This window comes from Xiphias gladius, chromosome 5 (assembly GCF_016859285.1).
Source record: "Xiphias gladius isolate SHS-SW01 ecotype Sanya breed wild chromosome 5, ASM1685928v1, whole genome shotgun sequence".
Classification (NCBI taxonomy): domain Eukaryota; kingdom Metazoa; phylum Chordata; class Actinopteri; order Istiophoriformes; family Xiphiidae; genus Xiphias; species Xiphias gladius.
In genome coordinates, this window is record NC_053404.1 from 23,551,415 (window position 1) to 23,572,561 (window position 21,147).

The 21,147-nt window shown below is 40.6% G+C and overlaps 1 protein-coding gene and 1 long non-coding RNA gene across 4 annotated transcripts in view; one reads left to right on the top strand and one right to left on the bottom strand.

Annotated features, from left to right (window-relative positions):
* epb41l3a (erythrocyte membrane protein band 4.1-like 3a) overlaps positions 1–21,147 on the top strand; it is a 36,812-nt gene that overhangs the window by 6,485 nt on the left and 9,180 nt on the right. For all 3 annotated transcript variants that reach the window (XM_040126921.1, XM_040126922.1, XM_040126920.1), the window contains exons 10-17: positions 12,893–13,045; positions 13,773–13,870; positions 14,001–14,176; positions 18,198–18,302; positions 18,420–18,592; positions 18,751–18,798; positions 18,890–18,919; positions 19,020–19,199. In XM_040126921.1, coding sequence (XP_039982855.1) covers positions 12,893–13,045; positions 13,773–13,870; positions 14,001–14,176; positions 18,198–18,302; positions 18,420–18,592; positions 18,751–18,798; positions 18,890–18,919; positions 19,020–19,199 — 963 coding nt within the window. The remainder of the gene's footprint in view (positions 1–12,892; positions 13,046–13,772; positions 13,871–14,000; positions 14,177–18,197; positions 18,303–18,419; positions 18,593–18,750; positions 18,799–18,889; positions 18,920–19,019; positions 19,200–21,147) is intronic.
* Positions 14,468–20,539, bottom strand: LOC120789852. Its single transcript, XR_005707467.1, has 3 exons — positions 20,390–20,539; positions 18,994–19,184; positions 14,468–15,021 (listed from the first exon to the last, which is right to left on the bottom strand). It is a non-coding gene; the product is annotated as an uncharacterized LOC120789852 (long non-coding RNA).

Sequence of the window (21,147 nt, forward strand, 5' to 3'; positions counted from 1 at the left end):
TTGGTCTGTTGTGTGTGGATTGTTGGTTCTTTTTAAACAGACCTCTAGTTTAGTTCCTTGTTACTTCTTATCTGTGTTTTTTTGTTGTTGATGCTTTGGTTTTACAGAAGGGTTATTTGGGTTTTAATATTTCATACCATTTTAATTCATTCTGGATCATCTCCCTGTTGCTCCCCTGCAGCCATCTCTGTGCTGGGATTGATCCTGGCACATGTGACTCTAAAACTTTATACTTAAACAAACTGTCTTTTTGACATCGTAACAGTGACTTTCAGAAACTATTGTTGATTATCATTGTTAGCAGTGCAGTAAAGAAAAAATAGGTGTGCGTCTGCATGACTTAAATTTCAGTATTGAATAAATAATTTAATGTAATAAATATCTGGATGATTCGCACTGAAGGATCATCCCCCTTCTGAATAATTGGACACATTTAAGTGTCTAAAAGTGTCAAACATCCAGTTTCCACCTTTAATAGCCCCTTAAAAAGCTTTTATAGTTGGAAAACCCATCTTATTTGGTATCAAATGGTGATGCGTGTTTTTAATTTACTGTATATTAAATTACATTCTTAGTGTAGATCAATTTGCCCTTAAATTAATATATAAAGTAAACAGAGCACAGTGTGAGTGCTTGAATGCTGCTGCTGTTTAGCTGTCTGCTCCACAGCAATATGATCAATCACCAATACATGACCCACTTCCTGTCCACGAACAGTCACATCTGAGTGTGTGTATGTGTGTGTGTGTGTGTGTCTGTGTGTGTGTGTGTGTGTGTGTTTGTGTGTGTGTGTGTGGGTGTAACTAATGATTTTTCCATCATGGCTGGTTTTCACAGATTTAGTCTCTCAGTAACACCGAGGGAAGTCTGCAGTTTGAACTGGTTCATGGCGGCCAGATCTGAATCAGCAGCAGGTCTAACAGGGTTGACCAAACTGATCAAACTGATCACAGATCAATCACACAACACATGACACACTGGAAGGATTTAATATGCACCCAGTAGTTTAAGGATTTGTGCAGAGATCAAGAGGAGGATCTAGTTCAGGAGAAGCAGCAGCAGATATTTCAAGTGTTTGAGGAAACATGAGAGTAGCATTAGCTTTAATACTAGCTTTGACAGGTTTGAACCACAGTAGAAGAGCTAACAGTTCTGTTGGCACTTCTGTCTTTGAGTGGTGAGCTACGTTTAGACCAGCTGTTCTTTTTATTTTTCTTTTTTCTTCCTGTCTGTCTGTTTTGCTTGTCTGTCTGAATGGAATAGATGGTAGGAAGCCGCTTTGATTGCTTGTCTCCAGCTAAGGCAGAGGTAAGACTGTTTCCTGTGTGTAGGTGTGTTTACAAGTGAGTGTTCATACAAACATCTTCATGTCGTTGTTGTGTTTCCTGTTTTTATAAAATCAGTTATTCAGAAACATTTTTTTCATGTCACCATCAAGACTCTCTCCACCCGTTCCTACAATACCCAGAATCCACCTCCATACCCCAGTGCTCTGAGATCCACCCCCCCACAGGCCATGACCCCACCCATCTAAAGCTATTCAGTAATCTATTATACTGTTAGTATTCATGCTGTAGCTTAAGAACATACAAGTGCAATAGCTGAACTGTTAGAAGATGAACAATTGAGGACTGTAGCACTGGAGTCCAGTCATGAGAAGTCTTTTTCTGTTGTTTCAGACTCCTAACAGGCTGCTCTGCTGTTAGTGTCCCATAGAGACGTTAGATTTTCTAACAGCACATCACTGTTCTGCGAGTGATGATGCATCCAAACGACTGCACTAAGAGATTAAAGTTATATCACAGCTGAATTTGCGAACAGCAGGAAGATTACTGGACAATTAATACCGAATAGACACAGCTGTTCCTTTGTTCTCTGTCTTGACTCGGACTTGAAACTACCAGATTTGAACATGTCTGACTCGACTTTGGTTGTCATGACTGAATCTCAGAGACTGTCAGAGTACAAACAGTGAATCAAGAAGTGTGATGAGGTTGGCTGACAGTGACAGACAGGAAGTTCAGAAGTCCGATAAAATAAATGACCTCTGACCTGCAGGTCTTCAGATAAACTCAGTTGTGAACTGAGATTCAAACCTTCAGCAAGAAGTAAAAGGACATCCAGAGGAGCTACAGCAAAAAAAGGAAGAAATAAAAACAGAAGTGAAGTGTTACCCATGAGGTGAACTTAAGTCCCGCTGTTTAAAATATACTCTTATTCAATAATATGACTTACACTATGTTAGTCATTCATGAGTCTGTGTGTGTGTGTGTGTGCGCTTGTCTTTCTATGCTTCTGAGGACAAGAAAATGCTACATTAGGCTCCTGCCTCTGTATAAGTTTCAGAAGATGTCCACATAGAGACAGTAAGCACAGAAACAGTGCTCTATGGTTCCCCCTACAGGAGGGAGAAGAAGTCATGTTAGTAACAAGCATTGATGGGATATGAATGCGAACAGATGGAGAGGAAGAGGAGGAGAGAGGAGCTCCGTGCATCATGGGAAGTCCACTGGCAGTCTAGGCCTATGGCAGCAGAACTAGGGGCTGGTTCAGACCAGCCTGAGCCAGTCCTGACTGTAAGCTTTTTCAAAAGGGAAGGTTTTAAGCCTACTCCTAAACCTGGAGAGGGCATCTGCGTCCTGGACCCAAATCGAAGATGGTTCCACAGTAGAGGAGCCTGATAACTGAAGGTTCTGCCTCCTATTCTACTTTTGGAGACTCTAGGAACCACAACTAAGCCTGAGTTCTGGGAGCCCAGTGTTCTAGTGGGGTAATTGGGACTATGAGCTCTTTAAGATATGATGGTGCCTGACCATTAAGGGCTTTGTAGGTGAGGAGGAGGATTTTAAATTCTATTTTGGATTTTACAGGGAGCCAATACAGAGAAGTTAACACAGGAGAGATGTGATCTCTTTTCCTAGTTCCTGTCAGTACTCGTGCTGCAGCGTTCTGGATCAGCTGGAGAGTATTTAAAGATTTTCTGGGACAAACTGATAATAAGGAATTACAATAATCAGGCCTAGAAGTAACTAAAGCATGGACTAGTTTTTCTGAATCTTTCTGAGAAAGAATGTGCATGATTTTTGAAATCGGTGAAAAAAGGCAGTCCTTGAAGTTTGTTTAATATGGGAGTTAAAGGACATATCCTGATGAAAGAGAACTCAGAGATTCCTAATGGTGGTGCTAGAGGGCAGGGCAATGCCATCTAGAGTAACTATATCATTAGATAATGTGTTTCTGAGGTGTTATGGGCCAAGTACACTAACTTCAGTTTTGTCCGAGTTTAGCAGCAGAAAGTTGCTGGTCATCCAGGTCTTTATGTCCTTAAGGCATGCTTGAAGTTTAGCTAACTGATCGGTTTTCATCTGGCTTCATTGACGAATTACAATTGGCTATCATCTGCCTTAACAATTGAAGTTTATGGAGTGTTTCCTAATAATATTGCCCAAGGGAAGCATATATAAGGTTAATAAAATTGGTCCAAGCACAGAAGCTTGTGGAACTCCGTGACTAACTATTGCACACATGGAGGATTCATCCTTAACATTAACAAACTGAAATCAATCTGATAAATAGGACTTAAACCAGCTTAGAGAGGTTCCTTCAATGCCAGTGAAATGTTCCAGTCTTTGTTACAGGATGTGGTGGTCAACAGTGTCACATGCAGCACTAAGAGACAAGTCCTTTGTCTGATGCAATTAGGTCACTTGTAAATTTCACCAGTGCTAGCTCTGTGCTATGATGCACTCTAAATCCTGACTGAAAATCCTCAAATAAACTATTGTTGTGTAGAAAGTCACACAACTGATTGGTGACAGCTTTCTCAAGGATCTTAGAGAGAAAGGGAAGGTTAGGTATGGGTCTATAGTCGGCTAAAACATCTGGATCAAGAGTAGGCTTTTTAATAAGAGGTTTACACCTACTTTAAAGCACTGTGGTGCACAGCCTGTTAATAAAGACATATTGATTATATCTAGTAAAGAGGTGATAACTAAGGGTAAAACTTCCTTAAGCAGCTTAGTTGGGAGGGGGTCTAAGAGACACGTTAATGGCTTAGATTCAGAAATCGTTGGAAGTTAGTTGCTAAAGGTTGATGGGTGAAAAACAATCCAAATATATATCAGATTTTACAGCTGTTTCTGAGGTTCCTGTGTTTGAAGATAAATCCTTGCTAGTTGTTGGCAGGAGGTTGTGAATTTTGTCTCTAATAGTTAGAATTTTATCGTTAAAGACGCTCATGAAATCATCACTACTGAGAGCTGTAAGAATACATGGCTCAATGGAGCTATGACTCTCTGTCAGCCTGGCTACAGAGCTGAAAAGAAACCGAAGGTTGTTTTTATTTTCCTATATTAGAGATGAGTAATAGGCTGCTCTGGCATTACAGAGGACCTTCCTATGTATTTTAAGACTATCGTGCCAGGCTAAGTGGGATTCTTCCAGTTTAGTAGAAAACCATATCTTGTCAAGTTTTCACGTTTGCTTTAATATACGGGTTTGGGGGTTAAACCATGGAGCTAACCTTCTTTGTTTTATTATCTTCTGTTTTTTAGAAGGGCAATAGAGTCAAGTGTCATTCTCATTGAGCCTGGAGTGTTATCAATAAGCTGATCAATTTGGGAGGGACTAAAGTTAGCATATGACTCCCCTGTTATATTGTAACATGGTGGTGAATTAAGTGCTGATGGAATCAGTTCCTTAAATTTAGCTACAGCCCATCAGATAGACATCTAGAAAAGATATTTCTGCCTACTGGTGTGAAGTCCAGTAATAGGAATTGAAGAGTTATTAAATAATGGTCTGATAAAAGAGGACTCTGTGGAAAGACTATTAAATCTTCAATTAGGATGCCATAAGTCAGAACCAGGTAGAGGGTGTGATACTGCTGTTTCCACTATTACTACAAGTAGTGTAGATATTACTACAAATACTGCTACAACTACTACTACTAAAACTAGCATGCCTATTATAATTGCTAGTGATATTATAGTTTCTGAGAAATGTAAGTATTGCACTACAGGCACTTGAAGAAAAAGTACTAAAATCTGCTTATTCACTGTTTATTTAAATAGAGTTATTTAACGATTTCAGAAACTATTAGAACCATTCTCAGTAGTACTTTAAGCACTACAAAGACAGCTACTTAAATACCATGCTGGTGTGTCTGGGGTTAAACAGAAGAGTCTCTCTTCTTGTCAAGGCCTTAGTCAGCATCTTAGAAATACTGAGGTCCTAAATCCATACCACATTCCCCACCAGTTGCAGCCGATGTTTTTCTACAACTTACATTTTTCTAATAATTTGAATTTTTAAACATGTAATTTATTCATTTAACTGGTTTTAACTTTCTGTTATTTGTGTTATCTATTTAAATGCAGCAGTGTGTCCCAGAGATTTAAGCAACCTCTGAATTTCTGTATTTTTCCCATGTGTATTAAATTGAATTGAAGTTAGTTAGTGCAGTTAAATCAATACCTGTGTCACACAGTACAAGGAAACAATTACCTCATACCTGTCAAAAAGGTAGTTTTCATTTCATGGCATGGGGTTTTGTTATGACTACGAAGCGAATATTTGAGCCGCAAAATAATCTTTTGACTGGAAAGTTTGTAGACCAAGTTGAGCAAACTTTGCCCGACTTTGTTTTGACTTTGGCATCCCTTTGAAAAAAAATGTATATAACCTATGTACATTGTATGTATATAATTCACCTGGTGAAAAAGCCTAATGTTAGCTTTCTCAAGAAGCCGTGCAAACATTCTGTATTTCCAGCAAGAAAATATTTCTAAAGTATGTTTTGGGTGTGATCTTGCAGGCTTTATAATTCTCATGTTCAAAGTGCCATGATTTCATCTATTTCATCTTCTCCTTTATCCTGCTCATTCCATTTGCTTAGCTTTACTAACATCTCTTGTCATTCCAGACCCTGCTATTTCTCACCTGCCCACTGGTTTGTTCTCAGTGTTTTTCCCATCCTGACCCATCACACAATTAGTCTCCTGCCCACTGACCTGCTCCCTGCAGATTCCCCAGACTTAGCTTTTCTAGCCCTGTTTTTGATCGACCTGCCTGTGTGCATTACCTTTTGCCTGTTTTCGATACCTCCTCGCCTGCCGTACCCCTTTTGCGCCAATATGTAACTGCCTTCCCAGTTGTGAGTCTGCTTTTGAGTCCTCATTTCTATTCCAGTTTCCTTAAACCTAACTTAAAAGATTTAATGTTCATTGTAGCCTTTGTTTTTATACATTCTGAGATCTTTTCTTTTCTCAGTACAAAAATCCAACTGAGTTATAGAATTTACTATTTTGGAAATGGCAGAGTAAGGACGAGTGGAGACTTGGTGTAGCAACTATGAGGCCAGGCCAGCTAATGCTATCTATTCATTGTTACACATTTTTTTTGGACCCATATGCCATGCCATGACAGTAGTAAGGGAGGACCTGGTAGGAATGGCCCTCCTGGTGACAAGCTGCACCTTCTCCACAGGCTCAGGGGCCAGTTCCAAGAAATGGGCTAATTTAAAACCTGATATAGCTGAATATCTTAGATAATTTGACACAAAATCGGACTTCCTTGAATAAGGATTTATATAAAATGAGCTATAACAAGTTTTACTCAGTAAAGTTATCCACATAACTTAGTAAATCTCCCTGAGCATAGAACCTGTTAGGCTTTTGGACAAGAACATTAGAGCCTTTGGAATCTGGCCTCAGATCCCAACGCCTCTAGTTTAACTTGGTACCTGTGATATCATCACAAGAGTGTCAATGCGCTTGGGACTGGTTTTTATCAGTTCTCCGGGAAAATAATTGCTACTCTGCTTTGAATTATATAAATGCTTGTTCCTACTGGATCGATTCTTTCTCTAAACATTTACACACACCTTTGAGGATTTATTTAGGGTAGTCCTGAATATCATGTCTCCTCTCTTAAAATGCGGTAATCCAGCAATGAAAATATAAAATAAAATAAAATATCAAAACCACAGTATCAGAATCTCTTAAATATTATCTAAATTTGAATTACACAGGTTCAAGTTATTTTGCACAAATAATATAATGATAATAAAACAGAATGTAAAATATAATAATGGAAATAAAAAAATAAACAGCATAAAATAAAGTGTTCTGTTGGGATATCGGTCCAACTGAATTTAGGCCCTGCTGCCTGTATCTCCGTTGGAAAGCTAACAGCCAGGGCATCTGAGGAGAGGCTGAGGCTTCGGGTGGGGAAGGGAGAACAATCGAGCACCTCCACCTGCAAACTTTTCTCAGCAGCTAATGCTGCAATCATGGGTAAGGGAATTCCAGTTTTATTGGCCCTGACTAAACATGTTTTATGCAAAAATTGAGAACTTTTGAAGCCTTATGTTGCACAGATTATTCAATAACAACGACAGTAACAATTTTAGCTACTTGTGAGTGATTCAAGGCATCCCCTGACTTGGATGACAGAGAATCTTAGTAGACAAATTTACGTTATTATCTATTAGACTTGAATGTTACTGTTTTCGACACTGTATGAAAGATTGAAGTAGATTCTCCCTAAAACTATGTTCCTTGGTGGTAATTTCCAGTGAGAGAGATTAACTTCTTTTGGAGTTGAAACAATTTGTAAAACTTCCCTCCAACGAGAAGTCCTACACTTCTGCAGTCTCCCCGTGGATGTGAATGCACCGTCAGAAACTTGATTGAGCAGGATGCAGAGACCCACGGAACAAGAGCTGTGTCCCCGGAGATAAAACCTGCCACCGATCCAGGTGAGACAGGTTTCATTTCTATTAGACTGGGTAAGTTTTGGTTTGAAAAGAAAAGTCTGGACTAACCCTTGGGTTGATTCTCCAATTAAGCTTCGTTAGCTAATGTTAGTTTAACTGGTCAGATCAGTGTAATGTCACTTTACCCTCTGAGTGAAGCTGGTGGGTAATGAAGCAACGCACGGAATGAGTCAGTCTAAGTCACTGTAATGTTGTCTGAGTTTCATTTTCGGGTTTTTAAGGCAGACTTGTTCTATTAATATTTTATGGACGGAGAAAACGTAGTGAAATCACCATGTTATTTCCTTGCATGTATAAAATAAAGGTTTTAACATTTCGAAAGTGGGTGTCAAACACCTTTTCACAACAATAATTGGCGCAAAAAACTGAGCATCGATTAGGTTCGTAACCGAAGTTAAAGGGTAACTGTCGATTCAGAGGCTGTATGGTTTTAAAGGGATTTCCTCCATCCACCATATTATGGCTAACTTTGCCAAAGCACAACATAATGCTGTTTTGTACAGGAGTCTTGGATTTTTTCTTTGAAAGCCTTAGGTTTGCATCGAATAATAGCATCCGTATTTAAACCTTGGCAATCAGCATTTCACGTGCTTGTAAAAGGCACGTGATCCAAGCGTGCGCATTTAAGAGCAGCCCTGCTGCAGCAACTTGCGTGTCTGATTGCAGTCACTGACCACCTGCTCTGCAATGTTGACTTTAACAACACCGCAGTCAAACCCGTCCTTAACCATTTAACTTAATGCCCGGTTTTTTAACCTGACAACTAACATGAATCATGCCCAACCCAAATCTTAAACAAATGTTTCTCATCCTAAAATATTTCTATCTAGCTAAAATGTATTTACTGCCAACTTAAACTAATTAAATTTAGGATCACAAACCAGTTGAGCTGCTTTATTTTTATGCTTAGCATTGGAATTTTTTTGTCAGTCCGTTTTGATCCTGGATTTTATGTCTCCAGGGTCTTTTTAAACCCCACCTTTTAATTGCACTTTCAGTCTTAGGAATGCAAAACAAAGGGGAAAACATTTAAAGACGCTGTATGTAGGCAATAACATTCATGGAAAAATGTTTTGACCAGATTCTGCAGATCAGCTCTAGACATCTTTATCTGCCTTATTTGTATGTTAGTTTGTCTGTAAGACTGCATTTTGCTGAAATGTTCCAAATGTGCACTGCATTTTTGCTTTACAGATGATTAATACAAAAAAGGAGTAACAGGAGGAAGTGGTATGTATTCCTTTAGACTTGTTTCTAATTTTCATTATCGATTCATCTGCCAATTATTGTCGCTTGGTGTATGAAATATCTGAAAATAGTGAAAAATGCCCAATGTGATGTCTTCAAGTGTTTTGTTTCATCTGACCAACAGTCCAACACCCAAAGCTATTCGGTTTACAATCGTAGAAGGCTCAGAAAACCAGCAAATGTTCACGTTTGAGAAGCTAGACCTGGAATTTTGGCATTTTTATTTAAAAATATGCAGAAAGATTAATCAATTATCACAATTTTTGCAGATTAATTTGCAGATTAATTCATCATCTATTGACTAATAGATGATTATTTTCCACAATTTCTCTCAGTCTCCCCAGGGTTCCACACAAGCACTTGCCCATTGCCAGTGAATCTTACTGACAGACTGAAATTTGCCCAAAATGTTTAAGTGATTTTCAGGCCATGTTTGAAAAAGCATATAGTTTTAAATTGTCAACTCTTGTTCAATACCGACTTAACATATCCTCTACATCAATCGTTATAGTATCCTGGTTCTAAAGTGGCTGTGCTAGCCAAACAATTATGCTTACAACTGTAGCGTGTTGTGACACGAAGCATTGGCATTGTGGAAAACACATTGATGAAATCAAGTTGGAAAACCCTCTTCTATATACTGCTCAATAGGGCAGATGAGTCAAAAACTGCTGTCTGAGCCACTGAGTAGTAACCAGAAAAATAACTGCAGAGTTAATATCTGTTCTGTGAAAGTTACTGCAGGTATAAAACCAACAACATCAATGCTTCCGTTAAAACACGATGCCAGACTCAGTTTACATTTCACTATTTAAGTCACTGCTCTTCGTCCTTGCATATTAGAACAGGAGCTTGGAGAGAAAAAAAACACACAAACAAATGAGACACAAACAATAATAATAATAATAATGTTAATAGTAATAATAGGTTAAGACTAGAGATGTCTGAGCCGATCAGGCATATCTTAATGGATCGGCATCAACTAAAATAAAGCTTATTAAATTCTGATTTAGTACAGTAGTCCAGTTAGTACAGATTGCATCACTCTCCCCCGTATTCCATCGCAGAATTGAAGAGTATTTTCTCCAGCATTGTAAATCTAGAAAGGAATTTCACTGCACATCACGGGAAGGATAATCAGATAAATTTAAAAACTAATAGTCGGTCAGTATCTCAGAGATATTGCCAGGACAGTTTCCCAGCAGGTCTGTTAAAGTGTGCCATCCACTTAAAAGCTGCATCCATGTACATACACTCAAAAGGTAGAATAATAAAAACATCCATACATTATGTATGACAGCTTGACATTTTATTAGTGAGAAGGTCACTAACTTTTTACGTTTGTAACTTCTGTTCCAGGGATAGACCCACAACTTCTTCAGCAAAAAAAGCCATTGCAGGCCTTGAAGTTGAATTGAAGCAGCGGTGTGGCAACAGTTGGGACATCACTCTGCAAAGAGTTTCTGGTAAAGAACTGTGCCACAAGGCACTTGAAATAGAACCAGTACTGAGCAGTCGCCACTAGAAATATGTAAAGAACCAAGTCTTCAATTCCACATCTCAAGAAAGGGAAGCTTTGTAGTTCATATTGATGTATTGTTTTAAAGAAGCTGGATCAGTATTATGTTATTAATGTCACGAAAACCACTGGAAACTTTTGTCAAGATCTCTTGACCAGTGAGCACATACTGCAGAATTCAAGGCAAGCAGTACTATGTTGGTTGCAAACCTGCCATTTCACCTGTTAGAATATACAAAATCCAGCTTTCTCAGGAAAATACTGGCAAGTTCAGGATGTTGTGCGTAGTGCTCTGGTGTTGCAGTAACAGTAGTCCACAAGGTTAATACCAACTGTATAGAGATTTTATGTACACTTAGTGGTTAATTTATAAGGTAAACTTTTACAGTCAAATGCAGTTCAATACAACAGCTCAGCCATGAATTCTACCTGTATGAAGTTTATACTGCGTAGTTCTTGTTGACCTTGAAATCATAGTTAAAAGTGGTGTTGGACTAAATTTATACTGAGGGGTGTTAATATTTTTTGTCCTCCCTATTTACACACATGAGGTGGTCAGATCATTAAGAACACCTCTGAATATAATGCAGTCCATTACAATACCACCAATAACGCTGAAGTTAATGCTAAAACATAGAATTAAATTATGTTTTAAACTCAGTTCTTAGTAGACAGTGACAGAAATCTGAGGTACCCTTTTTACTTGCCAGTCAACTCAATAAGCTTGATTAATTATACTTTTGCATGTTGGCTCTTTTAAATGGTGTCTGCCTCTGAAATGTCATTGGCGCTGTTATGGTTTGTAAATGTACACTAAAAATCACATTTGATGTTAAACAACCAGTCAAGCTTTTGCTGACTTGCTATGTTGCCTGAAAGATCACATCAAACAATGTACAGGCGGGTGACAAAAGAAATGAAAAACCTGAAAAATGAGTGGAGAACCAGGATGATAGTGCCCCCATCCATAGGGCAGGAGGGGGTCACTGAATGGTTTGATGAGTATGAAAGCGGTGTGAATCATATGCTATGGCCTTCACAGTCATCAGATCTCAAACCAGTTGAACACCAATGGGAGATTTGGACCGACATGTTATATAGTGCTCTCCACCACTGTCATCAAAACACCAAATGAGGGAGTAGCTTTTGGAAGAATGGTGTTCATCCCTCCAGTAGAGTCCAGAGGACTTGGAGAATCAATGCCAAGGAGCACTGAAGCTGTTCTGGTGGTTCGTGGTGACCCAACACCTTACTAAGACACTTTGTTGGTTTTTCTTTTAATATGTCACCTGTCTGTAGTTCCGAAATGTCACCACGTTAATACTATGGTACTAAAATAAAGTATTTCTGGCATTACATCTTGCGTTGAGTTTTATGATATTAGGAAATATTTGCATGGGCTCAAAGCAGTATACAGGATAATCTTAAGGTAATTACTATACAACAAAGGGGATTTAGCATGGAAAAGTCTGGTCCGTAATAGAGTGAATGTAATTTTTTTTTTTTTGATAAAGGAATGTAAATGTTAAAATTATTGGACTTCCAACATTATTGGAAATGTTTTTAAAATAGTACATCAAAATTAATGTCATCAGAAAAAAAGAGCACAGTGAGTACATTTGTTTATTTCAACTTTCAAACATAATTGTCAAACCACATTTTCAGTAATGTTATGTACATTTAGGTACGTTAGTATTTGGACAGTGACACAATTTTCGTAATTTGGTTTCTGTACACCGTAACGATGGACCTGAAACAAAGCCATCAAGATGTGGATGATGGCAGAATTTTTCCTTGGTGAAGAAAAACCCATCACAGCATCGAGCCAGGCCAGGAACACACTCGAGGAGGTCGGCCTCTCTCGAGAACAGAGAGGCCAGATAAGACTTTGCCAGAAAACATCTAAAAAAAACTTATTTACCTAACTGTAGCTTTACTGACATTTCCTGATCTATCTATAAGTGATATTTTGATAGAACCATGTATTTAGTCCTTTTGATCAGTTTTAATATATTAAGATTTTAATCAAATCAAATGCAAATGATGTCAAAACACAAAACAGATTAAAACTGGAGAAAGAAAATGCTAAAAGCTACTATTAACTAATAGTAGGCTGAGTTGGTTGAAGTTAACTTGAAAAATAAGTTGGGTCTGTTTTTAATGTTGTTAAAACCAGTGACCGTTTTTAATTTTGTGGCTGATCGGTGTATAGCTACAGTGGAAGTGGTGCCTCTCACAAAGAACTGAAAGAACCTGCTCCATACAAAGTAATAAAGACACGTGTGTGCGTGCGTTTTTGTGTGTGTGTGTGTGTGTGTGTGTGTGTGTGTGTGTGTGTGTGTGCGCAGGACTCAGAGGGCGTGGCTATCATGCTGGGTGTGTGCAGCAGTGGTCTGCTGGTCTACAGGGACAGACTGAGGATCAATAGATTCTCGTGGCCAAAGATCTTGAAGATTTCGTACAAAAGAAACAACTTTTACATTAAGATCCGACCTGGAGAGGTGAGGCACCAACAAACACCTCTACACAACAGGAGAAGACTTCAGAACATGACACCCCACATAAAACATGTCTGAGAGTCATTTGACTGAACCCAAGTCTGGACCTAGGCGGTAACTAGATTGTTGAGTTTTGTATTTAACTCTTTTCTAGTGTGACCTTATGCTATAAACAAAACAAAGGGTCATGGGGTCACCAGAACCGTCTGGCTTTATCTTATGAAGACCATAAGCATTCACAGCATGTTTTGCTCTGTTCAACAGTCTGAGAAATTTTGCTCTGAACCAGAATTTTATGATGATCGACTGATAGCACTGTGGCTCGCAACAAAACACATTATTTATTTCATTTCAACTAAAGTGAAGTTCCTCTTGGGTCTGGATATCACATTTTCTGACATACATTGTATTGGTGAGCAAATCTAAAAAATGTGGCACCATCTACTGTAGTATTTGGCAGAATTTAATATTGCTAATGTGGAGAACAAACTGGATGTCCAAACCAAACCAAACGTAATGTAATTTAATTTGGAGAACGTTCAAGGCAGCACATAAAATATGATCAGTTACAGGAGGATAGACTGAATGTGCGTCAAATTTGGTGATATTTGAGAAATGTACATGCATGATATTACCAAAAATGTCTTACCGCGCCACCTGTGGATAGCTTTGCACTAAAAATGCACGATGTATCACCAGATCAAGGGTCTCTATCTCTATCTGTCACCAGTTTGACCAGTTTGAGTCCACGATTGGTTTCAAGCTGTTGAACCACAGAGCAGCGAAGAGACTGTGGAAGGTGTGCGTGGAGCATCACACCTTCTTCAGGTCAGTCGTGATGTGACGTGTGATACGTTTCATGTCGTGGTGTGATATGTGGTGTGTTTAAAATCACGATGTGATCTGTCTCTCTCTGCATCCCCCCTCCCCTCCCTTTTCCCATCCGTTTTTCTCTCAGGCTGGTGTCTCCTGAGGAACCTCCTAAAAAGTTTCTGTCATTGGGTTCAAAGTTTCGGTACAGCGGTCGGACTCAAATTCAGAGTCGCAGAGCCAGCGCTCAGATCTCCCGACCTGCTCCACATTTCCCAAGATGTATCAGCAAGAGGAACATGCTGAGCCGCAGCCTGGATGGAGGTACTAATCATACTAGTACTGGTAGTCAATTACTTCCCTGAGGTGATACTGGTCTCAGTAGAATTGTCAAACGGCCCTTCAGTTGTAGCACTGTTCTTGGTAGGATTACTACTGGTCCCTTTGGTAGTAGCACTGGTCACAGTAGTCTTTGTTCTGCTCCTAGTTGTTGTAGCCCCAAAGGTTGGTAATAGTAGTGGTCCCAGTAGTAGTAGTAGTAGTAGTAGTAGTAGTAGTAATACTGGTCATGCTAGTATCAGTTCTGGTTTGCAATAGTAGCACTGTACCTTGTGGTCATAGTTCAGATACTAAAAATCGTTTTGGTCCCAGTTGCACTACTGCAGTACTACTACTACTACTACTGTAGTAGTAGTAGTTTTAGAACCAGAAGTGTTCAACCAGCCGTCCGTACTTGTTGCGGTACTTGTCCCAGTAGTTGTAGTACCGATCCTAGTGGTGGTAGTAGTTTGGGGGGGGTTCTTTCTTTACTTGTTGGTGACCTGAGTTTTTGATTGGTCCTCAGGCCCGAGGACCACACCCACACCCTCTCTGATTGGCTCTCCAGCCATTACAGCTTCCCCCAAAGCCAACGGTGGTACACACACAGGTAGAGCTCATTACTGTACGAACAATGCTGCTGGCTGTAGTACTACTGCAGTACTGCTCTGTTACTGTCCACAGCTCTGAATGCCTCATTTCATTCAGCTTGTTGAGGAATGCTGCCTTCTGATTGGCTGGAGGGGCTCTGCTTCACTGGGACACACTTGGTATCAGAAGTGTTCTTTTCTGTCCAATCAGCTCTCAGCTCTGTTTCTGCTGATGTAATCACATGTCGTCCGATCTGTGTCCTGTCATAATAACATGATTGGACAGAGAATTTAAAATGGTCACATCTGACAGGTGTGTAAACTAAAGAACCAAACATGTAAAAAAACTATCCAGGTGTTCACACTTTTCTGTCCAGTTTAGCAGCAGATAAGATTTCCCTTAGAATATGGGTAGAAAAATCTTAAGTATCATGTTTCTGCTTTAGTAATATATAAGTCACGCCCACTAGTCAAACTCCGCCCCTTTTATTCAAGGCTACGTGGGGCGGGGTTTCAGTAGGCTTTAAGTTTGTACCTCCTGGTTTAGCTCCTCCCATTCCTAGTTGACGTTCATGTTTTTTTGTGAGCTTGACAGGAAGGAGGTCTGACTGCACAGGGTTACACTCAACCCCATCTACAGGCAAGGCAGGGTGAACACCAATTTGGACATCACAATCCAGACGGCCAAAAGATAGACTGGCTTTATGCAAATGAACACACACAGAGTTGTTAAAACCATTCCCTGAACCAACACAGTCACCAGTAACAGAAGCTAGAGTAACAAAATCGTTTGCTACTTTATTTCATAGGATATTCACCAGCACCTTAACATCACTACCAACGAGACAAAAGCTAACTGGTACTGCTGCATCTCTTAAAAACCACTTGAGGGAGAAAGACAATTGCAAAAACAGTGACTCCCTTGGGTCTATGCATATGCCCTTGAGACAACTGTTGTCACTGTTTTCACAGCAACACTGCAAAGAATTAATGAACAAATCCCAAAGGGGAAAACCTACATTCTACAAGGGCAGAGCTCCAATTCTAACGTGCACTACAATCAATACATTTACGTGTACTTGTACTCATTTGGCAGATGCTTTTCTCCAAAGCAACTCACAAGTGAGGGACAACACTCAAGCTTCAGTACAGTAAGAGACCTTGGAGTAAGTACTAAGTACTGAATCTGTTCAATATGACAAAGTGCAAGTAGAGTAGGTAAAGAAGTGTACAGTTAGTCTGAGTTAGAGGTTGGAAGGGGGTGTCTTTGCATTGGAAAGGGCTGCTGATACTTTCAACCGGAGCTGTTATGCATCCGCTTCTGTTAAATTGTTTTTCCTTATGGCTGATTCTGTTGCTGTGATGAGGTCAACTATTGGTAAATTTTGTGGTGTAATGGAAAAGTTTAATCATTTGGCTTTGAAAGGTTCGTCACCTATCTGTCATATATTTCCTCCTGTGTGGAATAATCAGCACCAACGCTCTACCGCTAACAGTCTGCACAACTGAAATATACTCAGCAACCACACACAAACCACTCAACCAGACCTCTGTATACTACAGACAGCCTACCTCAATCACAAGCAATAGTCAAAACTCCTTTAACTATGTGGCCTCCCAAAATAAGTTCTTTAAGACAAACACCACCAACTCAATTTATACATAGATAAACTTGATTCAATGTCTTCTAAGGGCAAGCCCCAGACCTTTACTGCCGAAGATTAATGTTAAACAGAAGTTAGACAAAAGAAGTACAATTACAAGTTTTTGCTGCAGATAATAATTGTTTCTAACTTACACATAAAAAAAAACAGTGTAGATGAGCCCCCATTTTTTCACAACCTGACTCAAGTTTACTGCATCTCTGACACGGTCTCAGCTCCACCCTCTGACTTCCACAGCCAACCAGAGAGGGCCTACCCCGAGGCTGTCACAGTACAGAAGAAACTGTATCTTACAAAAAGAAACTACTGTTATTACAGACATGTCTGAACTTGTTGCATCCCCTCAACTCGTTAATGGACTTGCCTCTACTGTTGAGCTGTGATGTGTAGCCCAAAAACATCTAGGGCTGATGGGAAAAGGTATTTGTCAAAGGCCCCTAAAAACATAAATATTGAATAAACAATGCTATTAGATTGTGTTTCAAAGAATGACCGTCTTTATCTAAACATATGAAGCATGACACTCGATATAATGTTGAGAATGACTCTGTTCAGAGGCTTTATTTTTAGTCATTAGCGTTCTTAGAACCTTTTTTCAAATACAACTGGGGTTTACAGACAGAAGCACAGCTTAGTTCACCTGTGTCTCCCCCTGTGACTAAACTCTACATGGAGGAAGCCCTAAACATCTCCAGGTAACAGCACTAAGTCACTGGTTCAGACATCTGGACAATGCCTGGGCCAAAGAACATTTTAACTCAGTGGACAGCAAGGACATCAGAGACAAGAGTTTGTCTTTCACTGAGTGCAGTGTACACTGAAGACGTGAGAGACCTTCACATTGAAGTAAACAGGGAACCCACACACTGAGCAGTATTTACTGTTTGACTGGAAAACAAGCTGGGGACCAGAACCAGAACCACCAGCTCACAAGTACTGAGTCCAAACAGACGGGGCACAAGCATCTGGAGGAAGCTCTTAAAGTTTGTGGCTACCAAACTGGACCTTCATTAAACTTCTTCATCAAAACAGCAACAAGATCCAGTAAGAATCCGGATCAACAACAAGATCCAGTAAGAACAGCACAACGGGTGGAGAAGAAAATAACAAACAACACACTCAGGGGATCTTCAACAAGACCAGACCAGTCCACTGCAGAGACAAGACAACAAACCTAAAACATCTGATAAACAGGTTTAACACAGGAGGACTACCTCCTTGGTTTGACACTCATCAGTCCTCCTCTATATGAAGGACTGGAGACCCTGGAGACAGATGGTTTGAAGAGAGGTGAAGGATGACATTCATAGTAAAACAGAAACAACCATCTGTCAGCAGAGGATGAGGTCCTCAACAACACCTATCAGACACTAAAAATACGTTCTTGACATCTTCTTTATCACCCATTCAAACCTGGAGTCAAATGACTCTAATGACTCTTAGTTTTGTTAGCATCCTTAACGTTGTTAGCATTGTTAGCAGTCCTTTTTTTTCCTGGCTAACAAGCAGTGCAATTCTGAATACTAAGAGGTCATGGCTTTGTGGTTCTGAATGCTGATTGGCTGGGGCTGCCTTGCATGCGCCCTGAGCTCTGATTGGCTGAGTGTGCCGTTGCCTTGGCAACGAGCTGTGAGTCATGCTTTGCTGCTGATGTACATGAGGACGGACCGGCTGACAATATCACAGAGGTCGCTGTGATTAATGCTGGTGCCGACAACACAATGATGACATTACAGTTGGTGTGTGTGTGTGTGTGTGTGTTTGTGTGTGTAGATATTGGCTCGGGGCTGTACGCAGGGTCTAAAACCATTGCTGTCAGTGACCTCATCACCACAGTAACGCCTGAGAGGAGGACAGAGGAGAGGAGGGAGCAGAAAGGTAAAGAAACCGGTCGCAGGAGACACAATAAATCAGCTGACTGAAACTGTGAAACAACTGACTCCTCTTTCTGTCTCCTTGTCTCCTCTCCTCCTCTCTTTGTGTTCTATCTCCTAGATGAGGAGGTGCTGGTGGTGGAGGAGGAGATGCAGGAGGTGATGGAGGTGGATAAAGAGGAACTGAAGCAGCAACAGGAGGAAGAGGAGGAAGAGGAGGATGAGGAGGAGAAGACCAGAGTGACAGAGATTTCTCAGCAGAGTCCTCCGACTCCTCAGAAACAGGACACCAAGGTAACAAACACCTGTCCACCTGTCTCACCTACATAATAACAATAACTTCATGAGTAGTTTAACAAAGTTTTTGGTCAAACTAATAATTGTAATGTACTAGTTACTGTTTACACTCTGAGTTTCATATTGAATTTATTTTGAGTTTTATTTTTGTTTAGACTGAGCTGACTGATACAGCTGTGGACGGAGACCTCACAGCCACTGAGGTACATCTGTACACAGATAGTACAGTTACTACTCATACTGTGTGGATAATATTAACCTGTCTCTATACCTGTTTGTCTCTCCCTCTGACAGTCTGATCAGGATGAAGATTTGAAAACTCAGGTAAATCTGATTTCAGTATTCTTGATGTTGTCATGGTCTCTTCTTATAGAGACAGTGTTCACCTGTCCTCCCACCTGTCCTCTCGCCTGTGTGTCCTCAGGAGATGTTGGGAAGTCCTGAGGAGGTGCAGAAACCTCAAAGCACCATCAGCGCTCTCAGACGCTCCTTCTTAGAGGAAGGAGGAGGAGGGGGGATGACAGAGTGGGAGAAACGTCTGGCTTCCTCACATCTACGAGGGGTCGACGACTCCCCGATGATCGAACCTCTGGAGTCAGACGAGGTGAGGACAGAAAAACAGAGGACACTCAGTCTGATATACAGTATATCATATCAAACACGCTCCCATCTGCTGGTAGAATAAACATACTGCCATATTGTCTGTCTGTCTGTCTGTCTGTCTATGTCTCTGTCTGTCTGTCGCTCAGCCCCTCCCATTGGACAGCAGCTCTACAGAGGTAGGTCAACTGAGCTGTCAATCAAACACAAACGTATTGGAAACATTAAAGATTTCCTCTGGACGTGTTTTAAAACAAAAAATAATCTTTGAATAATAATTTGTGTCTGACATAGTTTCTCCACAAACAAGTTCAATTACCTTGTTAACAATTGTTAGAATAACATCTCCTCTTCCGTCACTGAAAAATTCAGAATCAGTGCATCTGTAAATATTGTTGATTTGTAAAGTTAAACTGCTGGACACCAGATGTTTCCTCCCTCACAATAAAGTCTGTTTGTGACCTGGAGGCTTCAGGTTTCCACATCACACTGTTTCACACTGGACCCTGATTGGCTCTTGACTAGTTGTGATGTTCATATATCCTGTAGGTATGTCCAGTTGTTAAACTGAGATTTAAGGTGAGAACAGAGAAACTTTCCTCCTTTTGTAGATGAAGATGAAAACAAACTGCACAGATCTTCAGTAGAGAATATTCAAATGTCAGTGATGATAAGAAAACCAACTGGAGCGTGACTTTAACATTATACAAATTGACATCATCCAGGTGTTAAGTCTCCGTTACATTATGTTTCCATGCAACAAAAAGGATGTGATGTCACAGTTCTGATGCAGGTAATCAGTAACTATTGATCAGAGTGATCACAGATTGTAAGCAAAGCCTGTAAGCGACACTACAATTTGTAGTCTGTGTGTGATAATGTACTGAATGTAGTGATAAAGCACTATATAATAAGTTCCACACATCCAGACATAGCAGCAGTGGTTCCATTGGCTGAATGAAAACATCAGAGTTAAACTGAGCAGCTGCAGATCTGGATCTGAATCTGAATCTGAACCTGATACTGAAACTCTGGTATTCATTTGTCGTTCAGGTTTCAGTAGAACTAACGAGAGCCGGAGCAAATATTCGTTTACTGGAAACGTATAGGGACCGTACCTGTACTGACCTCACCTCTCTTCCTCACCTGTCACCTTATTGGTTAATCTGTCAGTCTCTGTTTGATGTTGCTTACCTGTGCACTTCAGGAGGGCGGGGTCATAGCAAACCAAGCTCCCCCTCAGCCAATCAGAGAGAAGAGCTACACCGTGGGACGGAGCTACGACACCACCTCGGGCAGGATTGTCACTATGACGACCAGGGACGATAGCGCCAACGTTACCATGATGAGTATTGAGATGGGCAGGCCGGTCCGAGTCATCCCACTGTCAACTGCTGATGACGTTATCACAGGTGGACCGCTGATCACGATTCGTGAAGTAAAGACGCCGACCTCACCGTTGGAGCCGCTGGCCGGCATCTGTGGTGTCATCAGTGATGTCATCAGTGAGACCAGAGGAGGCAGTGCTAGACCGCTGGACCTTATAGTGGGCGGAGCCTCTGTGATGTCACCTCTGACCCCCCTCCTCAGTCCTAAATCACCTGTGGACAAGCTGAACCTAAGCCCTTCCCTCAGCAGGAAGTCGCCCTCCATGGCCAGAGTGGTACGCTGATTGGCTGGTTGGTGATAGGCATGGAAACAAGTGACCTCACCAAGCGACTTGTTAACCCCCCGGCAGCACTGAAACAGCAAGTGTGGCTGAACGCCGGCTCGTCCGAGCCTGTTCAAACTAAGCACCTCAGCTCCACGAAACTGCAGAAAACTGATGGTCCAGGTGGAGATCAGGTCTGACATGGGGGTCAGGTCATTCAGGACTTTGATATCATCCTGAGACACTGTAGAAACATGCTGAAATTGTTTTAGTCAAGTGTCATCAGTCAGATCAGTGAGAA